The sequence below is a fragment of the Lipophrys pholis genome (genome assembly GCF_963383615.2).
Source record: "Lipophrys pholis genome assembly, chromosome: 1".
Classification (NCBI taxonomy): Eukaryota; Metazoa; Chordata; class Actinopteri; order Blenniiformes; family Blenniidae; genus Lipophrys; species Lipophrys pholis.
Genome location: NC_137635.1, coordinates 52,916,203 through 52,943,693, shown reverse-complemented (window position 1 = coordinate 52,943,693; position 27,491 = coordinate 52,916,203). Strand labels below are relative to the sequence as shown.

Sequence of the window (27,491 nt, the reverse complement as noted above, 5' to 3'; positions counted from 1 at the left end):
AACTGCAGCCAATCAGATTGCGTCTGACGGGTCACGTGTCCAGCCGACTAGTAAATTAGGATTGACTTGAGAGTTGGCGATAGTCAGCCACTTCTCGATGTACAGTGAGTCAAACCTCACTCCTCCGTTTCTTTGTGGGGATTTTATCGCTTTTTAACGGGGGAAAAAAAACTACTTCTGGACTTTTCGCTGCCTCCAAGTTTTGTTTCAACACCGTGGCCATTATGTCCGCAAACTACCAAGCAGGTGAGTTTTAAATCGATATTTTAGGCTCTGCCAGCACAGCAGTTTATGACCCGGGTGCTTTTTTCTTCGGGGGGGGGGCATATTTTCTTTTCATTTTTTTCCCAATTAAATGTAAAAAGTCCGGAAAGTAAGAAAAGTTAAGGTGGTAAAATTCTGTTTAAATAACTCCCGTGAAAAATCCTTTGTTTTGGTCTGTTTTATGTTGATTGCTGAAGTGAAAATGTGTCCAAGTTTTGACAGGTACCTAACGGTTGTGCTAGCTAACTTTTAAATCTCGCTTAAAGTTACAGAAATATATATACAAAACATAAACAATGACTGACATTGTTACATAAAATTATAACTTCAGGGTTAAGACAGTTTTTCCTCGATACTGTCCTTTACGATCTCTCCTCTCGTGTCTTGCAGGTATCCGGACACCAGGGCATCGTGGTGCGTTCAGGGGCTAGTTGCCCTGCTGCACACCCTGTGAAGGGTGTCAGCTGCCCTGGCTGCTGAGATGCTGAGAAAGAGCAGCAGTGGTGGTGCTGGTGGGACAAAGCAAACCCAGGGACTGCCCCGGCACCTCCACAAGCCCCACTCCGGCTCTCTGTCTCCAGGATCCACGAAGACCTGGGACATGGGCCGCAGCTCCAAGAAAGTCAACCCCCTGAGCAGTATGGGACTCACGTCTGGCCTGATGGGTGCTCCAGGAGTGGACCCAGAGTACGTCATGCAGCTGGTGAATGACGTGCGGTGGTTTGCTGATGTGCTGCTCAACCTCAAAGATGCTTTCGAGGATAAAGGTGAGTTCAGAAGACGCTGGACGGCATTGGCTTCGTTAGGAGATGTGAAACTGACAGCTAAAGAAAGTTGCCCACTGTGCCAGTAATGCCAGATGATCATCATTATGTTAGTTTTTGTAGTGAAACCACACATGTGCACAGAGGACAATACGCTATACACAATAACAATGGGCGTATTCGGACATTTGTATAGACAGATGACCAAGTTGGATTGCTATTATTAAAAAAACTACCCAGTCCCAGGACAATATGGACGGTGAGTCATGACACTCTGAAGGCAAACATTGTTGTTATTGTCCATTTACTGGCGCATGTTCAAAGGAACTGTTCACTAGGGTTGTGGTGAACATGCGCAGTAGTGGCATTTCTGCCGTCTACACGGAGACAAGCCCGATCATTTTCCCCCCATTTACATGGAGCGTTTTAAAAAGTTGCATTTTCAGTGACTGAGAACTGTCATTGTGTTAAATGAACCCCAAAGCGCAATTAAATGTTTGTGTTTTTACCTAAACAGCCTGTAAATGTGGCCTAAGTTTACAATCAGAGTGAGTAATTTCTTTGGATTGATGCATTGCATCTTTGTGTAAAGTGCTTGTTCTTTATTTCACTTATTCCAGTGTAACTACCAATCAGTGATCCAAATAAAAGAAAACATTTATTCTTTGAACAGAAATGTTAAAAACTTGACATTGAGCAGATAATTGTCTTTAAGCTATTGGCAGTTTATAACACCAGTGCAGCTCTTTAAAAAAAATAAAAATCAATTGATATAATTGTTTTTCACTGTGATTGCTGCAGTGTGCTTAAAGTGTGCTGTCACCACAGACAGCCAATGAGAACCACCTGTGGACTGAAAATGGCCTTATTGCTAATGTGTTGGAACACTTGCTGTGCTGTTCGTGCTTTGACATCAACTGCACTCACCCACACACCGCTACTTACTGTACACACAGGAACCCAAGGAGCAGACACCCGGGCAAATGCAGCGAACCGACTTTCCATTTTTATCACTTGGCGGCTTTGATGGCTTGCACTTGTTTGCAGACACAGACGAGCACTCTGCCCACACAGTATTTCACCCACACAGTGTGCACATTACCTCACAGTCCTGTAAATACTAACAATCAATCGCCGTACTTTCTGGCAAGGGCTGCAAAAGAGGTTTTTAAATTATTGATCTGTCCTAATTGTTGAGGTGGAGAGTGCACAAACAATTGATCTGACTCATGTCTTTTGCTTTTCGATGTCCATTGTCAAGTAATGTCCTTCTATGGAATCAACCAGCATTCACCGGACTTGCAGCTCTTGCTACTCCTTCTGTATGTACACACACACGCACACACAGGCTTCCAACTGCAGGTCTGGCAGTGGGAGTGAGTTGTTTAGCCATTCCTCTGGCTGGAGGAGTGAGGCCTCTGTGAGAGAGCTTTGGCTTGCGTCGTGCTGAGTGTTGCTCCGAGCCGTCAGAAAAACATTTGGGGTATTCGCCTCCCCATAAACAATGGCCCTTATTCAGCAGGTGGGATCAAATCGCGCACTATGAGCCCATATCATTCGGATTTTCCGTCTGTCGTCCTTTTCTCGGAGACGCATGCACACGCACACGCAAGCAGAATGGCAAAATAACCAGGCTGCTACTCCCGTGTGGTTTTCAGTCTGCTCGCAAGTAAACATTGAGTCATTTCTATTACTAAGTGGCAGCAAAAGTGAGGGAAGATTCTCACACAGACGGAATAAGTCAGCACTTCTTGTAGGCCATAATTTAGAAATGTTCAGACAACCAACACGAATCGCTCTTTTTGAAAGGTAGCACGCACCTGGATTTTGTGACTTAGAAACATGTGCATGCCACATTTTGGAGTGACGACCATCTTGTAACAGTAGACGCAGAGTTTAGGTGTTTGTTTGTACTCATTTTGATCTCGGTGTTCAAACCGTTTTATTTATACATGACACTTTGTTGATAATGAACAACTTTAACTCTGATCGCATCAATGTAGTGCATGATCGATGTGCTGCGTGATCCCATGACTTGTTTTTGTCTCAAAGCGGATACGAGGGCGTGTTTTTGTCTGTGGTGTTACAGGTCAGCAGCACTAACAGTCCGAAGTCTCTTTTGAAATTGTTAAACTTAGACTGTGTTTTATTTGATTCCGTGAGAAATTCTTACCGAGTACACCATGTGACCAATTATATGAGTTTTAAATTGTGTGTTGGGGAAAAAAAAAAAAAACATGACAAAGATGACGCTGTTAAATAACTTCTGTTTTATTTTTGGAAACAACATCCCCATTTTTTATCATCATTGCACTGTGTTCTCTGCTTTAAGATCTAGTTGAACCTAGAACCTGCGTGATGAGCAGCATGCATCTTTGCTTGAAACGACAGACAGGCAGAAAGCAACAAGCCTGTGTGGTTGAAGGGTTGAAGGTTGTAGGTGGGGGGACGAGGTTAGCGAGGCACATGTCGGCTCCTCTTGTTATTCTTTTCATATTTGGAAAGGCCTGTCACTGGAGTACTGTGTGAAACCGATACAGTGTTTTTATTGCTGAAAGGCATGCACCCTGTTGCGATCTCACAGGCTTTTCATTCCCGCTGCACCGACACCGACTTGAGTCAGTGCACTCCTCAGAGCTCCTCACACAGAGTAAACTTTACAGAGCGCTTATGTTGGAAGATGCTTATTTTTCCTCTCACATCTCCCACCAGCTTTTAGCCGGAGGAAAGGCATGCACGCAGCATGTTGGGTTGATGGAAACCCACTGGGGAATCCTATCGTTGACCGTGAGCTTGAGTTAACTCGACCCTCCACATTCACACCCACAGCTTCACGCCCGTAGATTCCCCAAGGTCAGATTGTGGTGTCGATTTACACTTTCTGTCATAACTGAGACCTCGGTCACATTTCTCACAGGAATTGTTGCCCAACAATCGAGGTGTTTAAAAAAAAAAAAAAATGTATCTGAAGGAAACAATGTGGGGCTGTTTGAGTTGTGACTGAGGGAGTGACCCTGTGCCGCCCTGCTCCTGTTGTCCCAAAATTATCTTTATCCTCTCACATGACCCGTCAACACACACCGGTGCTTACTGAACCGCGTCCCGCTTCACCTCCATCACAACCTAAAAGACGCCGCTGCTCATGTTCATTGCACACTGAGCTCATCACATCATTAATTTTTTTTTTTCCAGCATATTTTTAGTAACTGTTTTCTTGTAAAGAAGTCCTAAGACCCACAGTTTGAATCCCTGTGAAGTCAACAGTACAAGCTTTTAAGTCTTATGGTGCAGTTTATTGTTGTGCCTTGCTCCAGGGCCAATATAAAAAGTCGACATGCACCGTAAATGTCAGGACATTTGCCCTCGTTCTGAAGTTTTCATTTGAGTCTGCGGTCTGTTGCAGAAGTCTGCTTAGTTAATGGTTTTAATCGGCATGAAAAAGGAGTCCTCTGCACAGAGCCGAGCGGCTGTCCCCCTCCCATCCCCCCGCTCTCCTGCATACCCTGCATTCCTTTAGAACAAATGTTCACTTGTGGCTATAGTGCCTTCAATAGACTGATGGTAGGTGTGAGGAACATTAACTATGAAAACTCTTCAAATGAGTTCAATTGAAATTTCTGTTCGGAGTCGGCAGTTCACGAGAGGCGAGGTCGCCTGTCGTTTGGAAATTTCAAGTTACGAAAAAGAGGAAATACAATAGCTTCTTTTAAGGAACAAAAAGAAATGATTCAGTGAAGCCACAACAGTGGCTGAGACCTTAGACAGTTGGGTAGCGTTTTCATGGGAAATTACAGGACAAAACTGTGTGAGCAGAAACTCGTGTCCATTCGACATCTTAGTTTTGCTTTTGTTTTAGTCATGCAAATACAAATTTCCCCCCAAAATATCAACTTTGAAATATGTGTTGAAATTCCTCAAGCTCTGTGGTTTGCCCTTCATCAGGCCAAAAACGGAAAAAAAAAAAAGTAGGAATGTGTTGTTGAGAAATATGCAATGGAAGTTATAGTTTACACACCAAAAGGGCTGGACGGGGTGAGGTTTTAACTCTAAATAGCTGATCTTACAACAGCCGATCTGACATTCTTTTCCCTTTTAACATTTCTCTGCTCCAAGGCGCCCGGACTTCTTGTTTGATTCCTTTAGCCTCGGGTTTAAAACAGTTCTTTCTCGTACAGTTCCACTTCAGGGAAGAACAAATATCTCAGAGCAGAGTTGCAGAACACGAGGTTAAAAACTTTATTTACTCAATGTATGGTGCTCATTGTACAGTGTGTTTGGCCGCAGATAAACTCACCGGACCTTCAGTTATCTGAGCACAGTCATTAAATGTCTTTTAAATGAGGAAAAACACATGGAGCTGACTCATGACTCCTTGTTCCATTATGAAAACGGTGACTCCCCCCACCAACCCAAGTGTGGGTGTCATCACGATGCGGATAAGATCTGGCTGTATTCCAGTCGAACCACATTGTTCTGTGTTTCACAGTACCAGCCTGTGATGGAGCGGTCATCGGAATAACTTGTTTACTATGAAAACGCTTATATAGTGTTTGGTTGTACATAACTTCTTCACCTTAAAGCTCAATGTAAATCTTTTTTATAAAATATTCACTTTCTTTTAAGATCACAAGTGTTTAAATGGGAACTGCAAGACAGTTAAAAAGCTTGTGCTCTGTGAAGTCACTTGAAAAAGGTTGAATCGATGTCATTTAGTGGGCTTGTTAGACTAACTGTCTGTGTATTTATACGTCTTTGTGGAGTTTATTGCAGAATTATACCTGTTTCCAACAATTTAATTAGTTTAGGGCCTTGTTTACTGGTCGTAAAGTCCACCACCCTTAGTCAAGACAAAATAGAGCCAGCCGTGGCTCGCAGGGATACCTTCCCGTCTCACACAAGTGCCCTGTGCCAGCTGAAGTGGCCACTTGCAGGTGGTGTCTTCAATTGAGAGTAAAGTCGAAATTTAGCACATAATGGTTTAATGGCCTGCTGCTCTTAGGAGAAAGAAAGGAGAGATTTGTTGGGCTGTAACTTTCTTCTGTGTGATGCTGAAGGATGTTTTTGTGCTGGCTTGTGGTTGGGGTGTGTTTCCCGGGGTGGGATTTATGGTTATGGGCCCTGGATGTTTGTGTAGGACATTGGTCATGGCAAGGAGTGGATTGGCGACCGAAGCTCCAGCTAGTAGGGGACGTTAACCGCTGGCGATCGGCTAGAACCGCCTCAATTTACAGTTGTGTGCGACGCTCGTGTCTGTGAAAAGTGTGTTTTTGCTGTTGGGGTGCACAAGTGTTTCTTTGTTGAACTACTCTCCGTTAAATATGAAGAAATTAGTCATTAGTATTTCCCAATACATCAGTCTCTTAACAAATCTCTCAATTGGTTTGATTGGAGCATGGGACATTTTCTGATTTGGACTGTTTATCTGTCATTCTTTAAGCACTAAAGTGCATTCCTCTGGAATCACCTAGACCAAGGGTGGGCATTTAATTTTTCTGAGGGGTCACATGAACAGCTAGGACTGCTGAGAAGGGTCAAGCCCTCAGCTGACTTCAGTTCTGCACAGTTCAAAAACACCTCTTAATAACGAAGGTGTTGTTGAGCTACTGTCCCTGCTCTCGTTCTTTTTTTTGGGTGTAGGTGTTGGTAATTGTGATTCAAATGGGAGTCATTGAACACAATGATCTATTTTATTTTTCATAAAAAAAAGTAGTTGTATTGCGTTGCGTGCATCATGTATACAACCCTAAACAACTGGGCATTGCAAATTGAGTAATGTGGAAAAAAGATATTAAAAAAATGGCAATGAAAAGAAGTCAGGTTAAACCCCTGTAATGGCTGAGAAGTGACGCAAAACGTCCAAGCGTAGACAGATTGTGTGTTTGCCCAAGAATGTTGTCATATTGCAGCTGATGTAAAGTCTCAAACATGTAATGAAGTGTCAAGTTCTGAGCCCCTCTGTGATGCCCAGACCTCACAGAGTGTCGTTCACTAATAGTCCAAGAGCAGGTAGCTGTTTATGGAGTGCCTGCTGTTTACTGTCTGTGTGATGTCTGGGACCCACTCCGTCTCCAAACAAGGCATAGGAAAGACGGAGAGGCACCCAGCAATGCAGCGTTTGTTTGGATAGAGGGGAAAATTAGTGTTTGGACATGGAATCTGACCAAACAATTCCACCTGTTGCAGGCACGCTCAGCAATGCAACCAAAGTTTGTTACAGAGGTAGTTCTATGTTTTCCACCCTTGTGGTTCGTGATCGCTGGGATTTGGGGATAAGTTGACTTAAGCTATATAAAACACACAAAGTAGGGGAGCTTGTCAATGTAAGACTGAGACACAAGAGCGAGGAGTGTGTCACCAACCTGGTATGTGGTTGAGAGATGCACATCTCAAGGAAAATCTGAAAATTGACTGTAGCTACGGGGGTAAATGTGTCATCCTGCCACCCTCCAGGAGGAGGAGGGATGCTGAAGGAGAGACGTGGTCTTTCAGTAAGGCCCTGCGGCAGTTTCCCAAGAATGACTGTGTCACCGGAGCTGCCGAGGCTTGTTTCATGTCAAACAGATCGCGTGTCCAGACGGGCCAGTTGATGGCTTGTTGTTATCAGTGGGGGGAGCAGAGGCTGTAACCTCTGTCAGGCCACCTGAAGATTGGGATTAGATTGGTCTCTCTCGGTACCACGCTCTCAATGAGCCTTGTCAGTTACAATAGGACCCCCGCGCACAACAATTTAAGAGGCAAACGCTTGAGCTGCTGTGTTGCCTTAAAAGTTGAGTCACCACTTAAACCCGCTTAAACGTGATACTGCACACACAATATGTGTTTTTGTGTGTTCAACCGTATTATGACGTGACACACGAGTGCTTGCGACATGCTTATTGTACAGACTGACACTAACTGACAGAAGTGGGTTATTCTGGATGTTTGAGGATTAAAACTCTTCTTTTTCCGTGAAAACTGGTTACAAGTAGAAGCCAGTGTAACCGACGTGGCTCGAAGCATCAACAGTTCCAGTGCCACTTTTCACATTAACCTGAGTTTTACTGAGGAATAATTTGAGTGGTGTTTGAGGGTCTGTGACGGGAAGACAGGAAAATGCAGTGCAAAATGCAATGTGTTCAGCTTGTGAATTAATCCACTGCCACCTGCATAATAGAACCTGCTTTACTTGTGGTGGCGCAGAGAATACATAATGAAAACATCTATATTTTTGCACACAAAAACGATTACTACCGAAAATGACTACAGTGCCAACATGAAGCCAGTTTTAAAAGAACCCTCTGGTGCAAAATACTGCTTAATGTCCCAAACACTTCTCGTGTAGTTGCAGTTGCGTTATGCACGTTTTTACAAACTCACCCTGACAGCATGGCTTTCAGGCGAATACGAGTTTGCACTGATATCTCAGATCGGGTCTCAGTGTTGTGTCGTGTCTGCTACTCTTCAGAAATGCGTTGAAAGATTAAAAGTTTTCTTTGAAATTTTTACAATTTGCTTGGTGTTTTGGCTGGATTGGAGCCGCCTTGCAGGGAAGTTTTGGCCCACAGACTTTATTTTTCGCACCCCTGACCAAGGGGATGACCTGATTTTAACCTGCACTATACGGTGACACAGATTGGAAGCAATTAATCAAATTAAAAGAAAATTAGTTTATAAATAATTTTGTTTTCAACTCTTGCCTTTCAGGCAAATATGCCCGGCACTTAGTGAGAGTGACACAGAGAAGCCCTTGCTGTGTTTTCTTTGCTTCTCCTTGTTTTGCCGGAATTGCAAAATGTCTACAGTTGTAACTTGTCGAGTCATTTTTCATAGTGAATTTACTTTTCTAAAAGGAGAGGAGGTCCTGATCTTGTGGAAAACAAAATGAAGCAGACCGAGCGTGAAGCGTGGCTGGAACCCCAGCTCATCCCGCCGCCGAAAAAGAAAGACCAGGCAAATTTGAGCTGCAATGGCATTAGCAGGGGGTCTTCCTTTAAACAATATGGCCTCAGTGCCTGTTATCTCTACCAAAACAATGGGCCGGCCTCCACAATCGCCAGCAAATTTCCAGTGCGCTTTTTGATGCCATTGTTGTGACAAAACCACTCACCACTGATTTTTACCAGCTTTCGCTTCGGCTGTCTCATGCTGCACTGAGCACACATACAATGGGGCTGATTGCTGTGAGCTGTCACATAAAATTTGACCTTGTATTGATAACTTTATTCTCAACTCCAATATTTTAATGGCATTCTTTTGTTAGATTTTTTTTTTTATCTGGATTTTTAAGGTGATCTAAGTAGCCTAATTTCACACCGATGATGCCAACAGAGACGCGCTGTAGTGAAGTTGTTCTGCTTTGTTGTGTATGTTGTTATTTGAATTAGAAAACCCCAATTTACAATCTTCCCTATATGTACAGTATTTATATTTCATAGTCTGGAACCAATGAAGACTCTGAGGTGGGTTGAAAAAGAAAATGTTGCTTGTATAGATTCATCGCGCTCTGCTCTCATGAGTATGGTCATGGTCTTTAGTTGCTGAAGGTCGCTGTCAGTGTGTTTATCATTTATCGAAATTGCTCGGTTGCTGTTTATTTGTTGGTGCCAGTCGGTTGCAGTGTTTCAGCTCCGCACGGCGCAATGACAGCTGGCAGTGAGCGTCGGTAAACAAAGGAAGAAGAAACACCATTTTTGGATTCAACTCTTGTGCCCAGGACATCCGTCCTTGTGGCCACATCACGGCTCATGTTATTTCCTCAACTTGTGCCCTCCTTGCTTCTCTAAAGAATAAATTAGTATTAATTAAAGGCCCTCTTTTTTTTTTCTTTTTTTTTTTATAGAGGAAGAGGAAATTCTAACCAATGTTGCTATTGTGTTCCCATAACAGCACCTTCACAGTCATGCTCAGCTTCTGTCACGTTAAGTAGAAAAGGTGTGCATCTCATTATGTCCGGCTCTCATATGCTAATAACCACCCACACACATCTTTGATAAAGAAATCTTCAAAAGCCAGTAAGCTAACCACTAATACCCCACCTACTACAGCTGAGGAGGAGGGTTAAAAAGAAGGGAGTCAGCCCAATGAAGATCCATTATCAGCGCTTGTAGGGAAGCAGACTTCAAAGAGTACACTGCAGGGTCAGGGACCTCTCACCTTGGGGCAAGTTGGCAGGTAACCCCCCCCCCCTCCACGCGCTGTAAAGAGGAACCTTTTCTTTCAATACGGGTCACAAGTTAAGTGCAGAAACTGGTCCATGTATGATCATCATTTCTAAGGCCAAATATACACAATGTTTTCAAGTAAACATGCAAAAATTGGCCCAACATGAAAACTACAGCGCTTCTACTGTAGCTGTGTAAATGAACATCTTTTTCAAAGCGTTGCCATGTAAACGTGAAACTTTCCTGAAACGAAAATGCAAAAATTATGCTTTTTCTCTTGAGACGTTGTCTTGTATGTATTAGTGACTGACGCTGCAGCACAACAGGTACAGTATTGGTTCGCAGAATGTCTTGACTTGAAGTGATTGTGTCTTCAATCAAAAGCATTGCAGTCCAGCAGAGAGCTGTTTCTTAACTCGCAGACAGTGCCAGCCAATATGTCTTCACAAATGACTGGAAATGAAGCAATTCTCTCACACACAAGAGCGAGAAGGTCTTAGCTGACTGCGAGAAAATTTCAAAGTGATTCCCAAATGCATTGTGAACGAACAGTTGTTTGTAAAGTACCCTCAAGATTGGATCAACTACAACAACTATAACTCCTCAAACTGACCAAAAGAGGCCAATAGATCTTTCAGCTGTTGAAGTTTTTGGATGTTTATAACTTTGTCATAATCTGGAAAACAGTTATAATGTGCAAGTAAACAATCACGCATGCATAGTGCTCGCTTTGAGCAGAATGCCTTTCTCAACCAAATGAACCTTCTTTGTTTTCTTTGTGACGTTGTCTTGCAGTTCCTTCATGTTTACTATGTTTCGACGTCGACTCTTTCTTACCGTTCGTAATATCGCGCAGCAGATGGCCGGTTGGTTCCCCTCAGTAGATTCTTTGTGTTTCACAATGTTTTACATCAACCGGTGTGGAGAGAGTGTTTGTAAATGAGAGAGGAATAGACGGGATCACACACATGCATACATGTGCACCCACAGGCTTTCATTTTCACTCCCTCTGTAATTCCTTTTAACGTTGCAATAAATTCAGCCTCTCATCTCACCCCTGCTGCTTGATGAAAAACAGATGACTTCTCTGTTTCCAGTCGGTGCCCCTGCTTCTTCCAAAACAGTGACTTAGACATGAACTCACCTATTGTCTGGTGCCAACTTCTGGAGGCTCTGCTGATTAGCCCGGATCACAGCTGCAGACAGACACAACGTGATTGTCACAGTTTGTTTTTCTCTGTCACTTCGGCTTTTATTTTGACCCGAGAAGCTTTGCAGCCTGTAAACAGACTCGGAAAGTCTTCAGGAAAGATCTGTGAAAATGAGACTGGGGGGGAGGGGAAGGGTCCTATGAAATTCAAAATGAACAAAAAGGCTGCTCCTCATCACAGCTTGGCCCAGTTCTACAGGAAAGAGATGCCTCTCATAGCAGAATGATTGATAGAATGTGATATGGATGAAAAAATAAGGACAGAGGAGTGAACTGTATGCATTTTGTACATTCTTTTCTTTCTCCTGCCATCTTCAGGAACCTCACTGGCACAGACATCGACTTTTTGTGCTGCTCTAACAGTCTCCATAGGCTAGTATAAAACATGTGATTGCATAATTGCTGCCATGTGTGTCACATAAAATCACCTTTAAGTTTTTTTTTCCCCCCTTTAAAACTCACGAGAACTCTTTGATCTAATTACATGGACGTTGTACGAAGCACAGATTTACGCTCACAGTTTTATTCGGCTGATGTTAGAACACATGTGAAGTATGTTGCTCAGATAAAATTCTTCTTTATGAAATGGCAAGTGGCATGTCGTAATCTCTTCTGTGTGGATGTTATTACTGTGACTGAGACCGTTCAACATGTTTACAGTTTACCTCTTCATTGTGCACGGTGCCGCTCTGCCTGGAGGAAGCAGAAAACCCGGTTGCGTCACAGTACGTTCGTACGGCTCAGTTTGTCACGGTTTCTCAACCACAAATGCTTTTTCTTTTTTTCTCTCTCTCCTTTTTTTTTTTTTTCTCTTTGTAATGTGGAGACACATACACAGACAACCAAACATGCATTATAACATTTGCCCGGAGGGGAATGATAAGAATTGGACAAAGACGGTGACGATGCTTCATTCTAATCATAGTATTTATGATGTGATGTGTGTGTCAAAGACAAAAGGAATGTAAGGAAGTGGTTTGACACCAGTGACTCACAATACACTGCGATGGTGGTGACTGTGACTAATAGATAAAAAGAAAATGTGATAGCAAATCTTTAACTGCAAAGCATTTTTAACTTATTCTGTCTGTGCTTTTCTCTTGTCAGCGAACCTGGAGGGTCTTCAGGAGGTGGTGCAGGAACGTTTGGCCGAGTTGCTGCGAGTCCTCAAGGCTGTCATCGGCAAACACCAGACCCTTAACTCGGCCGACATCTTGGGAGCAGCTGGCACGGTCATTGCTAAGGTCAAAGGTCAGTAATCACTCACCTGTATACATGGGTGCACACAGACAAGCAGGTGACCATGCAGCGGCGCCCAGATGGTGCTCGCATGTTGGCTGAATCACTGGCTCAGGATAGGAGGCCGGTGTGGGAAAGACCCGGCAGGAATATTTCATTGATCCGTGCTTAGTGAGTTGGCTCGGAGAAATGTTTTGAAAGGTCACACAGTGAGAAGCAAGAGATCCATTTCCTGCCTCCTCAATGAACTCAAACAAAGATAATCTCATCTCATGAGTTCATCTGTTAGCGATGCCAGTTTTTCACTTTATGTGCACACAAGTATCTTTAAAGGAAGACGACACTGCATCAGGCGTTTGTTGGACTGCAGAGACTCGTTAGCAAGCAGGTTTTCATTCAAGCCCATCCGTGTTTCTTCATTCTTTTCCTGGTGTTGTTCAGTGTCTGCTTGTCTGACGGGTCACCTGCCTCGCGTCAACATCTGAGTCGTGAACAACTCCGTAAGAATGCACGTCTGCGTTCGTCTGGCTGCACAGTGGCACTTCAACAATGATTAGAACGTGAGACAGGAAACAAAAAGGCATTAAAGACGACCAAAAGAACTTTAACAGGCCCCTTGATGACTTGACTCATCATTGAAACGTCACACAATACTATCATTCATGTTTTGTATGAGCCATTTATTTATATCACACTGTCAAATTCAGGTAATAGTTCTGAAGCGTTCAAAAATATCATCTCAATTGGGTGCTGAAATCTCTTTTGTCATGGATCAATTTGATATTAATTATTAGTGGAGCTGCTGATCCTGCACATTTTGAACACATTTGGTGAAGGAAGATCCTCAGTGTTTTTCATCAGTAGAGTCACAAATCAGTGTGAACTGGTTAAAAATGCTAATTTATAGTGATCTGTCAGCATCAAGGCAGAAAATGTTAACATTCTTTAAAAGTAAAATTCTCTTGAAAACAAAAAAAGAAATTAATCATCAGCCACACTTTAGTAAAATAAAAATCTGGATGATGGTAATGCTGTATATGACATGGTTTTTATGAAAAAGACGTGTCTTTGCGCATTGCAGCAGCCTCTTCAGCCTTGATGACAAAGAATTTTGCCTGTCCACAAGGGGGTGCCTCGCATCAGCTCACACCCCTGGTGGAGCGTCCCTGATGGCACGCAGGTAACACAAAACTGACACAGACAGCGAGCCAGAGGGGCAATGAAAAGGAGGGGCTGAAAGAGGGATGAATGAGTGAGACATCAGAGATGAAAACTCAAAGCTTTGGATGATAACAGGCCTTGTGCGCCTCACTGTCTTCAGAGCGTGTCGTCTCTTCACCTGTGTTCCTCTTTGAAGCCTGGTCACGACACCTGGGGCGTTTGGACTGCCGCCAGAATGAGCTGAGGGGGAAAAAAACAGTCTTCCTCCCTGCCTTTCCAAACACATGGCTGCCTAACCAGTTTTCAAATGTCACACTATGCATTTAAACTATGACCAAATAGTTGTGTTTTTTCATTGTACACCGTCAATGAATTTTCATAAACCTGAAAATGTGAGGAACCTTTTCAGCTCCGCTTAGCTGTGTAATACACAAACTTTTATTGCAAATAGCCAAAGCTTCTGTTGCTGTTTGCATGTCGACATAGATGGGTTTTTTTCCCCCACTTATTGCCCCAAAACAGAAGCAGACATGGAAACTCATTCTTTTTCTTTGTCCCTGCTGGAAAAACTGCAGGATATTGGAAAAAGAGAAATGTATTAAAATTCTTCCCTTACTCTCTGTGTCAGTCTTGTATACACAGGTAAAGCATTCTTATGTTCCTATGCAGCTCATAGGGCATTTTTTACATTGTCTGAGGATTTTTTTCAGAAATACGCATCATCCAAAAGAGTTGTATGTCAGTATGTCAGAGAAATCGTTATGTCAGATGGAAAGATGCATACACGCTGAAGACATTTTTCAGAGCCCAATTGTCACAGTTACAGCTCAGCCGTGAGAAAACAATGGGCTCCGCACTCAAATGATGCAGTTTCCATATTTCAGTCATGACAGGGGGGGGCAGAGCTCTGGAATCATTGTTATGAGACCCACAGGATGTCCTGAGGAAGAAGTCAGCGCAGAGTTCTACGTTAGCATTCAGGGCCGGGGAGGTGCGCGGCGGGGAAGCTCGCACCGCGCCTCCTTTCTTCTGCTGTCCTCAAGAGTCTCCCTGGAACGCAGAACTGCCTCCCTAACTCAGGATGCCATGACCTTTCTATGCTTTTTCATTGGTTGGGAATTCATTATCACCCCTCCGCCGCTGACAAGGATCGAAATGAGTCTCATGAAGAAAAAATGGAAGCACAAAAGCGAGGAAGCAGCGTTGCGCACTGGAACAGTTTAGTCACTTCAAGCAGACTAATCGGTTTTCAGGTGTGAGTTTGCTGGACGATGACGCCAGGCGGCAGAGGGAAAAGGTAAGCGTTGTCATGGCTGTTGGTAGTCTTGCATGTTACAGAACTCAAGCTGTGCGAGTGTTTCCTGTTGCGGAGCAGACAGGAAGTACTCTGTTTAGTCGGTTTTCACTGACTTGTCTTTGGTTTCTCCGATTGCTCTCTGCAAAGTCTTCTTATGGTTTTCTGTTTTTTTTTTGTTTTTTTTTGGGTGAGAATGGAAAGGTCTGTGCGCCTCACCGAGAGTCGTCAAGCTTGGACGGCCTTCTGAAACAGCCAGACGTCTCACTGTTGATAGATCTCAAAGAATGTGCACAATCAGTTGCTTTTTCTGTGCATGATAAGCATGGATGATGGCCCGGAGGATTCTAATGCGCTTGAACAAAGGAGACCGAATTTGGGATTCTTTCTGATTTTTTCTTTAATGTCCCACCCTTGAAGATCTTTGAAGTTTTTCCAAGAAGAAATGTTGGTGGGGTAAGGAGACACTCGGGCTGCACGTCAATGCCTTTGAGTTTGTCCAAACTCAGCTTTTTTATTATTTTTTTTTGAAGTAGATTTTTTTTCTCTCTTCTATTGACACTGAGAGATGTTTATATGCCATGTCAGCAGTTACTCAAAATCCGCAAAATTCTTTTTACAAGCAAATATTTACTTCTTTCAACCACAAGTTTGATTGCACGACTGCAGAAGTAACTCTGTAAAATGTAATTCAGCTGTGTGTTACATCTACGACCATTGTACCGCCTCGGTATGGCAGTTAAAACCTGCCAACGACTGGCCCGACTGTGTTAATACTTCTGTTGAATGATTGAGTTTAAAAAGCTCATTTGCTCCATGTTGGCTAAAGTTTTTTTTTTTGTTGTTTTTTTTAATCACTTCTCGCAGGCGTTAACTTCAAGGAAGTGAACCCAGAAAACAGAACAGCTATATTTGGCGAGCTGCACAGATCCATTGACACTTTGGCATTCACATTCGGCAATGTGTGAGTACAATGCTTGTTGACCCTTTCAACACTACAAGATTTTTTATGACTGTTTATGTTCCAGCCAAAAAAACAATTGGGCTGACTTTGGTTAACATACTGCTGCTCTTGTAAAACCTGTCATCATCACCATCCCTGTTCAGTGTCTGGGTTTTGAATAGCTGACTCTTTCTATTTAAAAGTACTGTACTTCAGAGTTTTCTATGCTTCTAACTAGACTTGCTTGGATTGTTTTTTTTTTTGTTGTTGTTGTTTGTTTTTTTTTAGAGTTTCTGACTTCCTTATGGGAGATGTGGACAGCAGCTCAGGGTTGGGGATCCCCCAGACCAGAAGAAGCAGGGTGAGATACCTCTTTTCTTTTTTTTCCTCAGCTCTCAGGCTGTTTTATTTGTTTCTGTCGAGGTTTGGAAATGTGACAGTTTAAAGAGGGTTTATTTAAAGCGCCTTCAATTAAAAGTACTTCAAAGACTAGCTTACTGTACTTAATTGTGGTGTTAAAAAAAAAAGAAGCCACTTTTGATGTCTGGAGTTGATTGGATGTCTGTTTTTCCTTCTTGTCTTTTCCACAGTCTTTTGACAACCTCGCTGTGGATCCAGAGGAGTATGTTTCAGAGAAAAGCGACCTTGTGGGTACGTTTCCTTCATATTACATCGTTTATCTCACGCGTGTGTAAAATATAGCGAACGTGAAACGTAATCGCTATTATTGACTTCACTGCCGAGCATTTAACGGTTGCTTTGCAGCCCTTAAGTGTGAGCTTGTAAGTGAGCCGAGTGATTCAGGCTTTGGACTGCTGAATGCCTGAGGTAGACCCGCCTTAAACCTCTGCTTCCACCCCTGTTATTTCTGCTGCTTTTTTCATACTAGCGGCTCGTTTTCTCCCTCGCCATCCACATATCTGGCATTCCTTGCCTGTTGAAGAGTAGTTCCTTGTGGGATGAGAAACACATGGGGTTTGTGTTGAATCAGATGGCCGTCCAGCTCAGCAGTTGTACAGTAAAACTTGGAAAAAAGAAAAAATGCTGTTGGACTATTTTAAAAGATGCGTTGTGCTCTCATATCCTCCCACTCAGAAAACATCGATGACCTCATTGTTATTTATTTTTTTTATTCCGCGCATGCTGGCTGGGATAGTGGAACTGAGATGAACCAGTATGTTAGTCGGACATCGATTAAACTGTGCGTCACTTGTTTTGGCTTCACAGGTCCTGACGTGCCGCTGTCACGGGAGGAAGAAGTAGACCTGGCCCTGCTGAAGAATGACAGTGGGGTGGAATCTGCTCTACTCTATGCAAAGGCCTGGTCCAAATACATCAAAGATCTGCTCGCCTGGATGGAGAAACGTCTGGCCATGGGTGAGACATTCAGACCACTGACTCACCTCCGAAACCATCACTGCATGAGCACCTTATACTTCAGGGAAATATGGTGATGGCTATACTATGATCTCATTTTATCAAGTTGAACTAGATCAATAGAGTTTACGCTTCATGTTAACGTGTAAACACTTTAAACTATCAACTGCGGTTAGCATGCTTCATTCAAATTGGAAGGATACCTGTTGTGACAATATTATGCTTATTTCTAATCGATTATATTAACTTACACACTTAGTTGGTGTAGACCTTCCACAGTTGTTACCGACGTAAGTAATTCGTATAATCTTGATTCTCTTTCAGATATCGAGTATGCTAAAAGCTATGCCAAAATGGCTGAATCTGCAAAGACACTGGCCAGTCAACAGGTAACTGAAGACCCTCCGTATCATTTTTGGAAACAAAACCGATTGGAGTTTATATTCCCTCATCATTATCCTTTCTTTTTCCAAGGACTACATGCCATTCAGCGATCTTTATGTTTCCACATTCAAGAATGACATTGAATACAACCAGCTGCTTATTCAGACTGCAGTCGCTCTTCAAACCAATAAATTCATCCAGGTAAGAGCTGCATGAAGAAGCAGACACTGGCTAAATAAAGAATCTAAGACCTAACAAAAATGACCTTTTTGCTCAGTTCACTTCAAATCGTCAGTGTATGAAAATTCTTATGAGCCGACATTGTTCTCAAGATAACATGCTGAAAGTAGATTATCTGCTATGATGAAGTTGTCAGACAAAACAAGACTTTTTAGTTTTCTGTTTTCATTAATACCGTTTAATCGACATTATTATTCTGATGTAGTGAGCTTTTTTTTGTTTTTCAATTTAAACAACTGATTTGATCCCCTCTGGGGAATTTAGACTAAATGTACATGTCTTGTATTTCATGTGAACCTGTTCAGTCGACACTGAAGCACCCTGGTCTGACTGTAGACATTTACTTTTTTCTCAGCCCCTTCTGGCTCGCAAGAATGAACTGGATAAGCTGAGGAAGGACATAAAGGAGCAGTGGCAGCGGGAGCAAAAGAAAATGGTAAAGCAGTGAGTCCCTGTGTAGATACACGTTCAATACTTTGCTCAGTGGCAGTGCTGCCAATCTCCTGGTATCACAGAGTATTCGGTATTTCACAGTGCCACTAGTACATCAGATAAGAAAATGTTGTGCATAATCAGCCTCATTAGATTGAAAATAAGTAGATTTTATGAGTAGAGTCCCACTGACAAAATGTCAAGGTTGATAATCAAACAAGGTGTGTCCATCAAACTGAACTGTTTCATATTTATCTGTGTGCTTCTGGTAGCAAGAGGCAGATGCAACCTTACGTAAGGCACGAGCGCTGAAGGCCCAGAGGAGAGAGGAGTACCAGAAAGCTCAGTCATCTACGAACCGCTCCCAGGAGGAGCAGTCCAATGCTGGGAACAAACAGCTGGAGAAGAAGAGGAGGCTCGAGGAGGAGGCTCTGCAGAAGGTGAGTGGGGGGGGGGGTCCATTCGTTACGATCACTGTGTGTATTTACTGTGAACAAGGACTGAATCACCCACTGAAGGACTTGTTTCTTTTTACACGCTTACATTATTCTCTGTATGTTTTGCTGAGCAGGCGGAGGAGGCCCAGGATCAGTACCAGACCTGTATGGCTGACGCAGGCGTCAGAAGACTGGATCTGGCCAACGCTAAGAGCACCATCCTCACTCAAATCAGAGAGACGGTCTTCCAGTGTGACCTCACACTCAAAGCTGTGAGAAGCTTTTTATTTTGTTATGTAATACACCCGTGAATATGAGGGAAAACTACACCGAACAATCACTCTTTTCTTATATATTATCTAATGCACACCGTGCATGAAGCCCTTGTAGGTTAAATATTACAAGTAGTTTACCGTAGTGCTATAAGGAGTTTAGTGTCTTACTGTGATTTCCTCTTTTGTTAGGTGACAGTGAACTGGTTTCAGATGCAGCAGGAACAGACTCTGCCACTCCCCGCTCACTTCCAGGCCCTCGGCGAGAGTGCCAAGCTGTACGAACCAGGCGAAGCTTACGCCGAGTTTGTCCGAAACCTGCCCAGACATCTGCCCAAAGAGCGTCTTCACTCCGACTCCATATCCTCTGACAATACCAGGTACCCAGGAAGAGTTCTGTTGACAGGGAACTCTCAGATTATAGTTATTTCTGGTGATGAGTTTGTGTCCTATTACTTGTTACACACTTTCCCAAAGATTCATTCCAGTTCAGAATTAGTCACAAAGGAAATAATTGTCTCACATACTGCCAATAATGGGAGCGAGGTGAAGTGAGCTGAGCCACGCATATAACTTTACTGCTGCGGCAGTTTGGTAGTTTTTTGTGTATTTTGGCTTACATGTGACCATTAGAGGATGAAGGAGTTAAAGTAGTTCCTCCCACTCCATTCAGAGTCGCTCAGTTCTTCTTTCAGCAAAGGTTACAGTGAGTCAGAGTGGGAGGAAGAGAGGGAAAGAGAGAGGGGAATGTAGGAGAGTCGGAGCGCGTGTTGAATTTCTTGCCCTTCCTCAGGAAATATCTGTGGCGCAGGCTCAGCGCACCGGGGAAGATTGCTAGCGTGAGAGTTTGGCTCTGATTTGAAGCTGTCCCCAACACACTACTTAAGCTGTCAGAGCTTTGTCAGAGCCAGCTTCCTACGCCGCACACAAGCACACACTCGTTACCGCTAGGAAAACAAGCAATACTCCATAACTTTTGTCTTGTCGTATAAAGCCGATGGTAAGATTACTGGTGCTGTCGTGGATCTGTTAGGTACAGTAAAGAGTAAATTACGGGGGCGTTGAGACCAAACGAAAAGGTTTTTCTCTCCGCAGACGTGCACTGGAGCCGAGTTTGGACATAATTTTGAATTTGGCATTATATGTTGTAGAGGTCTAATAAAATTTTCTCTTCAAGCTTATCATTCAGAATGAACTACAGCTCACTTTCACGTCTAACAAACCTGTGAAAAGTTAGTTCATTTATGAAAGCTACATGCTTTTTCAGTTATTTAATAGAAATAAAACCCTCCAACAAACAAAAAGCATAAATTTAGCCAGCATACCTATAGTGGAGTTAAAAAAATATGTTAACCCAGTATAAACACATTCAAATAACCTCTGTCATTAATTAATCCTAAATCTGCCTGCGTTTCTGGTAAAATGGTGGAAACGATTCAACCTCAGAAAATGTCAAAACCCCCTCAAATGTACACTATGGAGTATAAACCTGTTGAACTGTGGGACAATAAAAAAAAAAAAAAAGTGTCCTACTGCTAAATTCATCACAGGACCTTAAATGCCAACCTTATTTCTCCAGGTTTGTATTCAAGAAAAGGTCAGTGGGCAGCACTCATTCCTCCCACGGCAACCTGTCGCAGGCATCCATCACCTCTTGTGATGTGTTAAGTGGGGACGAGGTGGACAACGCCCTGCACCGCCATGCAAAGATCAGAGAGCAGAGGTCCAACAGCAGCACAGACATACAGGGTACGTGTTCAAGCAGAGTGACAGAAACTGTCACAATTGGAGGAGTCGTCTAACATGAAAACATGTCTTTCTGTGACACCTTCAGGGACCGGCCCTGTGTTCTGAGTCATAGCAGTGTTCTCAGAACTGCAGTCAAAATAGTTCCGCTTGTGTGTTGCTCATTAATCATAAGTCTGGAATATCTTTGTTTCCTAAAATAACTGGACGTCAACAATGTCACGCCTTGCGTAGCTGTCACTTACCTCTGTCACTCTCCTGTCGTTCTGTATGTTTCAGCAGCATTGAGAAACCAAGTCCCACTGAGAGCCTGGGCCTCCAGCAGCCAGGGCAGCCAGGGTGGGATGTGCAGTGACTCGGAGAGTGCCGGGGGCAGCAGTGAGTCCAGGTCCATGGACTCCCCGACCGCCAGTCCAGGTAAGGAGGATTCTGCATGAAGGCTTGTGTGAATGTATGCGATTGCAGTTTAGAATCCTGAATTCATGTTGGAAAACTCCCCTCTAAATATATTTGAACTGGGATAATGAAAAGCTGCAAGAGAAGGAAATTTAACAAGATGCCACAAGCAGGACATGATGAATAAATTGAGCTGCAATAAAATAAACTCAAGCAAGTTTATTGCAACGCCTGAAAAACTGAACAAATATCAGCTGAATCAACCGTTAGATGGATTTGTGCATCATGATTTCTTTGTTGTGTAAGTTCTCCGTGTAGCTTTAACACACAACCTGTTTCTCCTAGTTCCAAGTTGTTGTTCAGTACAAGCTTGAGCCTTTTGTATTTGCAGGTGACTTCAAGCGCCGACTGCCCAGAACTCCCTCCACGGGGACGATGTCTTCAGCCGACGATCTGGATGAGAGGGAGCCGCCGTCCCCCTCAGACAACGGTGAGACATCTCTGCTCGCGTTTCAGCCTTTATAATTATGTTGTTGTTTGTGCATTTTTTCCCCCCGCCCAGACAGATGTGTTCTCACGTGTCTGCTTATTGCGCGGAATGTCTCCGCTGTAGCAAAACCAGTCGGCGTGTCCATTTGTGTAGCAGGGAAGTCGGCGAAGGGAAGTAGAGTCGGTGACACTCCATTGTGCAACTCTCGTTTCATGCTCGACGCGGAGCGTATTGTAGGTCAGATTCTGTGGTGGATTCTGCTCGTATCTAATGTTTTTACACTCCACAGATCTGCACAGATCGAGGTCATGTTAGTTTTGGCAAACGGTCTCAGCTTACGCTTCCTGCATCTGTGTTGAGTCAGTGTGTTTGTTTTCTCATTGTGAGCTGAAGTGGGCCAACACCTCTTCTGTTAGAACCAACGTTTAATGCTGTGTTCAACTGTATAATGACAATGTCAGTTTATGCAAATCCAAATCTTTTATCTTCTTTTTTTTTTTTTTTTTTTTGACATTACACACTTTTTTACCCTCCTTCTTTAACCCTTTATTGGAAACTTACTAAAATATGTGTAGAATAAAAAAAGAAAACAAAACCCTGAAATTTTTTTTAAATGTGCTTTAATCCCCTTAAAGTTTATTTATACACTTTTCTGTGTCAGACAATAAAATGTGTTATTTACAAATGGACCTACTAGACTTCTTGTGTGTGTATTAAATAGTTGCAGTTGGTTGTTTTCTGGGCGCAGTGTTGATATTTGCTCGCTGCTTTTAACATTTTTTTACTTGCACCTGACTTGCTAAAGCAAAAGAGCCAAAAGCTGTGAAATACATAAGAAGAACTCACAGTTCATAAATTAACTGGCATTTCCTCCTATATTGCAGTATTTATTTCCGTTTCAGGAATGTTTAAGTTGCCAAACATGGTCAGTTGCTCAATAAAGGGTTGAATCAGTTCATCATATGTAATAAGCAGCAATCAACAAAACCAACTAACTTCTGTAATTGTCTCCACTCCAGTTCTGTTTTTACTCCTGCTTCTGCGTCGCCTCCTAACTGGCAGTAATTCCTCCTGACGTCGGCGGTGTGGTTAGTCGTGTTCCTCATCGGCTGCCGTTACTTTCAGGTCTGGCAGAGATGGTGACGGAGACGGCCAGTTCTCCGGGTCCATTCCGAAACGCTCAGATGTCCAAAGCTGCTCAAACCCACAAACTGAGAAAACTACGAGCTCCGTCTAAGTGCAGAGAGTGCGACAGCTTGGTGGTTTTCCACGGAGCGGAGTGTGAAGAGGTACGGGACAAGAATCTTTTCATCAGCTCTGGAAGTAACTGCGACTGTGTGTTTTTTTAATAATGGAACTGTGCTTTCGCCGCTTTCCATTCAGTGCTCCTTGGCCTGCCATAAGAAGTGTCTGGAGACGCTCGCCATCCAGTGTGGACATAAGAAGCTGCAGGGCAGGCTTCAGCTATTTGGTATCGACTTTGCTCAAGCAGCGAAGAACAGCTCGGATGGAATTCCCTTCATAATCAAAAAGTGCACGTCTGAGATCGAGAGTCGAGCGCTGAACATCAAGGTCAGTTCTTTTAACGATGCATCTCACGTTACTCTTTCTGGATCTCCAAAATCATGTTTGTCTTAAAATATAATTGTAGATTCCATCTTCTCATTTCTGTCCGGTGCTTTGCGTTTTAAAATATCTCTTTTATTCTCACAGGGAATTTATCGTGTTAACGGGGCCAAATCGCGTGTGGAGAAGCTCTGTCAAGCGTTTGAAAATGGGAAGGACCTGGTGGAGCTGTCTGACCTCTCGCCTCACGACATCAGCAACGTGCTCAAACTCTACCTGAGACAGGTGGGTTTAAAGAATGTTTTACTGAGTCAGCACTTCTCAGGAGGGGTGGATAAAGACGTAGTATCCCCTGTTTAACTCTCAACAGTTACCAGAGCCCTTGATTCTCTATCGATACTACAACGACTTCATCGGCTTGGCCAAAGAGTGCCAGAGAGTGATCGTGGAGGAGTCGGACAAACCTCATAACAGCCAGACGGGAGAGAAAAGAAGCCCGAGCGTCCAGCTGAACAAAGTCATTTTCAAGATCAGAGAAGTAATCCGCCAGCTGCCCACGGCCAACTACAGAACTCTGCGCTACCTTATCGCACATCTGCACAGGTACAGGCAGCAAAATGAAGCTCACACTCGTTTTACTGTGAGGACACGTTCACACTCATCACCAAACCTTCAAAACTTCCTCATAACACACAGAAGGAAGCCCAGACTTCCCTTTTCGCAGAGAGGGAGTACCAGTTGTGTGTTTTGCTGGATGGTTTATGAATCTAGTAGCAGCTGTAATCATTTCAAAATAAAGCTTCATGTTTAATTTTGATGGAATTATTACTAAAAGACAAATAAAATGTACAGTTCTCACAAACGGTGCTTCAGAAAAAAAAAAAAAGAATGTACATTTTAAAGTCCTTATTCCAACTTAATCCCACAGGGTCACTGAACAGGCTGAGGAGAACAAGATGACCGCGAGCAACCTGGGCATCATCTTCGGTCCCACTCTGGTGAAGCCGCGGCAGACGGACGCCGAGGTGTCCCTGTCCTCCCTGGTGGATTACCCCTACCAGGCGCTGATGGTGGAGCTGCTGGTGCGCCACTTCCAGACGGTGTTCGACGCGTCCCACCTGCACGCCTCTGAAAACTTCACCGTGGGTCAAGCGTCTCCAAAACTCACCGCGCAGGAGAAGGTGCGGCAACTCAGCAGACACTCCGCCTCTCTGACGGACATCAAAGAGGTGAGGAGGGATTACTATACCATTAGATCATATAGCTGAGTGTTGATAAAACCAAATCTTAACAGGAATACAATTACTCTAGTTAGAAATACACCAGAAATACACTTGGTAATTATTTATTTTTTTACACTATTTTATATTTATTGTGTGTGTGTGTGTGTGTGTGTGTGTGTGTGTGTGTGTGTGTGTGTGTGTGTGTGTGTGTGTGTGTGTGTGTGTGTGTGTGTGTGTGTGTGTGTGTGTGTGTGTGTGTGTGTGTGTGTGTGTGTGTGTGTGTGTGTGTGTGTGTGTGTGTGTGTGTGTGTGTGTGTGTGTGTGTGTGTGTGTGTGTGTGTGTGTGTGTGTGTGTGTGATCTACATGGCTTTATTCAGCTTAGTGTTTCCTTGGATTGGAGTTTAAAAAAAAATTCCCGATTCAATGTAAAATGTTTCTTTTGTATTTGAAAAGCAGTTAAAGTAAGTAGTAGTTATTGTAAAGTAGATTTGATTTGAATACTGGGTTTGTCTTTCAAATGTTGGACAAACCCTTTTCTTTTTGTTCTCTCTATGCTGAACTGCTCTTTCTGGGTTTATATTTAGATACAATTTAGTCTGATCAAAGATGAGATTGCAAACCTAATCTGCTTTTTAATTATGTTCTTCTAGAGTGCCAAAGCGTACAAAAGATACTCATCAGTCATCCCCTCCTCCCACATCCTTGATGAGGTCCAGGAGGTCCAGCCAGGAAGAGACAGAACGGAGGCCTCGGCATCAGACGGACTTAACGGAGAAGAGGTCCAGAGGTCGACCTTGGTATTTGGCCGGCCCAGCACCACAACCTCCACCACCACCGTCGTGGCACCAAAGGTCCAGCTGCGCAGCCAGCGTGCCAGACATGTGTCTCGGCCCATCAGCATGCCTCTGGAGCGCCTGCCCACCCCCGCGCAGATCAGCGAGAGGAACAGTCGGAACGCAGCAGACGCCGTCGACGGCTGCGTTGCTGAGCGGGACACAATCCAGGAGGTGCCCGAGCCAGACAAGGCTCGCCAGAGTGGCTCCTCCAGGGTCAGTACCTACTACATCACGCCTTTCATGGACACGCAGACTCTGCAGAGGAGGACGTGGGACAGGAAGTACAGGCACTATGACGTCACACCCCGGACTGCCATGATAGTGGCCAACCTGCCGTCTGCCAGCTCTCCGGTCCAGCCTGTGAAGGCGGCGGCGCCCGTCACGGTAACCACCGCCTCCGTGGTCCCGACCACGAGCACGGTCACCACGGTGTTCTCCAACAACGCGTTCAGCATGACGGTCAGGCCCGTTTGGACCTCTAAAAGGGAAAATGACTCCGAAAACTCGGGCAGCGAGTCCAGCAATTCACCACGTCTCCCACTGACACTCAGACCCCCAAGGACTCTGCAGCCCCCCCCCGGGACTTTCTACAAGCCCCCCGTTTCCATCAAGAGCCGAGCGAGGACTCTCCCGAGCTGGACTACCACTGTAACCACCGTCACCACCACCTCGCCGCTCGCCCCCGCCAGCAGCCCCACCCCCACCCCCACACAGCTCCAGACTCAAGACTCCACCGACAGTGCCATTGACCCCGGGGTGTCCACCTCCTCCACCCTCTCGCCCCCGCAGTCCCCCTCCCCCAGCAGCCCCGACGACCTGAGCCCCAGCGAGACCAAACCCGTTTACCAAAGACTGCGACCCCGGCGGCTGCCGGAGCTCGAACACAGAGAGGCTCACTTCGTCTGACACCAAATAGAAACCTATTTTATCTGTACATATTGATATATCTGTGCCATAGTGTATACTGGGAGAAACATTTATCAACAAGCTGCCAAGTGGAGGAAATGTACGCCTGTGAAAAGAAACCATAAAAGTGTTATAAGTTACTAATATATTTTATTTTCCATGTTAAAAGTCGACGGTTCAGTCGTTGAAGCAAATCCTGAAAAAATTGCTGCCAACTTGTTGAATTTGTGTCAAAGTTTATTCAGATTCTGTCTGTAAGCCTTTTCTCAGTTTTCCCATGTAATGTTTGATTTGTTGATGCACTTAATGCAGGTTCAATTGAATGTTACACCGTCTCTTAAGTCCTTATTTTATTCCACAAAGGAATGGATGCAAGTGTTGTTAACACAAAGTTCTAAGCTTTTTACCTTCTTTTTTTTTTTTTTTTTTTTTTCTTTTTTTTAATGTGTCCATTGTAGCCTGTGATTGGTACATCTCTTCTCAGCATGTAAACGTTATGTATCTGTTTACGTTTTTATATCCATTGATACGTACTCTGTGTGTCACAATTACTGCATATTTGTGACCAAACAGAGGAAAAATGACATGCAACAGTTCTTGCTGCAAATTAAAAATGTACTTTTAACTGTTTATTCTGTTCCAAAAGTTGTTGTTTTTTTCAAATTTGTGCAACAGAGAGCATTGGGTTTTTATTTTAGATTAGTTGATTTGTTAATATTTACTCGGTTCCTGTTTAACCACTTAATCAACTCATCAAGAAATCCCACTGGTCTTTTAAAAGATTTGGAAAAAATGGTTGCAAATGAAAACAGACAATTAGAATGTGATTTTTACACATTTAATTCTAACTGTGAGAATAATGTCGACATTTGAGACATTTTTGTCTCGTTTATCTGCAAACCTGCAGGCAGATGCTTTGCTAATAATCTAGTGTCTGAAGACCTGAGGATTTTAATGCCAGTCTGATCTGTTGTAACTTTATTTTGGGTTATTTGGAAAAAAAAAGCTGAAAGATTTTAATTTAGAACAGAACAAAAGACGGGGTCTAAATCGATGTGTTCGGATTAATTGTCAAGCTCAAAATCTCACAAGCTCTGATTTGTATCTTTTTCGACTCGTTAACTTCCTCTTCATTAGAATTTTCTATTAATTACTCCTAATGACATTTTA

The 27,491-nt window shown here is 43.5% G+C and overlaps 1 protein-coding gene across 3 annotated transcripts; it reads left to right on the top strand.

Moving 5' to 3' along the window:
• Positions 1–49: 49 nt before the first annotated feature.
• Positions 50–26,951, top strand: LOC308108756 (rho GTPase-activating protein 29-like). 3 transcript variants are annotated; one of them, XM_080461959.1, is made up of 22 exons: positions 50–246; positions 655–1,031; positions 12,486–12,629; positions 15,940–16,036; positions 16,304–16,376; positions 16,606–16,666; positions 17,243–17,392; positions 17,717–17,781; positions 17,867–17,977; positions 18,372–18,452; positions 18,721–18,888; positions 19,020–19,157; positions 19,350–19,537; positions 20,737–20,906; positions 21,186–21,320; positions 21,691–21,789; positions 22,915–23,078; positions 23,173–23,361; positions 23,503–23,640; positions 23,726–23,958; positions 24,284–24,584; positions 25,230–26,951. In XM_080461959.1, exons 2-22 carry the CDS (start codon positions 746–748, stop codon positions 26,319–26,321), a joined length of 4,083 nt encoding a protein of 1,360 aa, XP_080318085.1. In that variant the 5' UTR covers positions 50–246; positions 655–745; the 3' UTR covers positions 26,322–26,951. The 3 variants fall into 3 exon arrangements, with proteins under 3 accessions (XP_080318085.1, XP_080318084.1, XP_080318086.1); XM_080461958.1 differs by having other exon boundaries at positions 21,183–21,320; XM_080461960.1 differs by lacking the exons at positions 50–246; positions 655–1,031; positions 12,486–12,629 and adding an exon at positions 15,387–15,528 and having other exon boundaries at positions 21,183–21,320.
• The last annotated feature ends 540 nt before the right edge of the window (positions 26,952–27,491 follow it).

What these genes read in the sequence shown, in the direction of transcription:
- LOC308108756 (XM_080461958.1), top strand. Translation starts at nt 746, where the DNA reads ATGCTGAGAAAGAGCAGCAGTGGTGGTGCTGGTGGGACAAAGCAAACC. An exon ending in AAACCAATAAATTCATCCAG is followed by an intron (nt 17,978 to 18,371) that starts GTAAGAGCTGCA and finishes CTTTTTTCTCAG; the next exon opens with CCCCTTCTGGCTCGCAAGAA. An exon ending in CTCTGACGGACATCAAAGAG is followed by an intron (nt 24,585 to 25,229) that starts GTGAGGAGGGAT and finishes ATGTTCTTCTAG; the next exon opens with AGTGCCAAAGCGTACAAAAG.